At 60.4% G+C, this 1169-nt stretch overlaps 1 protein-coding gene across 1 annotated transcript; it reads left to right on the forward strand.

Moving 5' to 3' along the window:
• Nucleotides 1–745: 745 nt before the first annotated feature.
• On the forward strand, nt 746–1034 carry NGA_2052600 (uncharacterized protein; the record flags this gene model as incomplete). Its single annotated transcript, XM_005852471.1, has 1 exon — nt 746–1034. A coding segment is annotated over one exon (289 nt), but the record flags the coding sequence as incomplete, so codon positions are not given.
• Between the last annotated feature and the right edge of the window lie 135 nt (nt 1035–1169).

Here is a 1169-nt window from a genome sequence, read left to right on the forward strand (position 1 = left end):
GGTCCGAAGCTCCTTCATGCCGATCAATCGCCGGTACCCCCTCTCCAGCTCCCTCCTTCCCTCCCTGCGCCGGCACTTCCCCCTCCCTCGAGCTGCGACGAGCACCGGACGGAGGGAGCGGCGGCGGCGGGGGCCTGTGGCTCTGGAGTACCTGCTCTTGGCGGGGGTGAATGATGACGAGAAAGACGCCGAGAGGCTGGCAGCGATGACGGAAGGGATGGACTGCGTGATCAACCTCATCCACTTCAACTCGCATGAAGGTTCGGGGCAAGGAGGGGGGGAAGAGGGCTGAGGAGGGACATCATTGCTTTGACCCCTCCAAGCAATGTTCTCACCCCCCCTTCCTCCCTCCCTCCCTCCCTCGGCAGGCGCAAACTTTCTGCCTGCCTCCCCGGACGCGATCCGATCCTTTCGACGCATTTTGAAGGACCACGGGCGTCTCTCCACCGTCCGCGAGTCGAAGGGTGCGGAGGAAATGGGGGCGTGCGGACAGCTTGGTGATTTGAGCATGGCGAGGGGTAGGAGGGACGGAGGGCGGGCAGGGGATGACGGCGCCGAGGCACAGGCATGAGATGTAATTGTATGGAATCATACAGGAGTGACCGATCCAATCCTTTGGCGCACGCTCTTGGCTTATGCCTTTTTAGAGCCACGTCGGATGCGTGCGTACAGGTGGATGTCATGGCTTTTTCCTTTTTACATTCCCCCATCTCGTCTTCCTCCCTCCCGCTTTCTACATTCCCGGCGACGGGGTGCCCGGCCTCCCTTCCCATCTCATCATCTCAACCAACGTTTTTCCAAGACCCGTACCCGCGCTTCAAAGCTGCTGCTAACAATGGGCCTGTCCATCTCACAGAACGGGTTCATCAACAATTTGACGTACAATTCGTACACGTCCTTGAAAAAGCCGACGAGAGACTCCTCCCCCCGGTTTCCGTCGTGGAGGAGGAGGAAGGCCGTGCCCCCCGCTGTGAGGAAGGCGTGGACGATGTGCCCGTTGAAACGGTCGATGGCCCGCAGATTCATGTACGGAGACGACCACATGGCTTTTTCCAGCATGTCCAAGGACGAATGCAGGATGAATTGGTTCAACTGCGCGTTGCCTTCCTCCGCGGCCGAGACCTGAGAACAGGGGGGAGGGAAGGAGGGAGGGAGGGAGGGAGGGAGGG

The sequence above is a fragment of the Nannochloropsis gaditana genome (assembly GCF_000240725.1).
Source record: "Nannochloropsis gaditana CCMP526 unplaced genomic scaffold scaffold1171, whole genome shotgun sequence".
NCBI classification, from domain to species: domain Eukaryota; class Eustigmatophyceae; order Eustigmatales; family Monodopsidaceae; genus Microchloropsis; species Microchloropsis gaditana.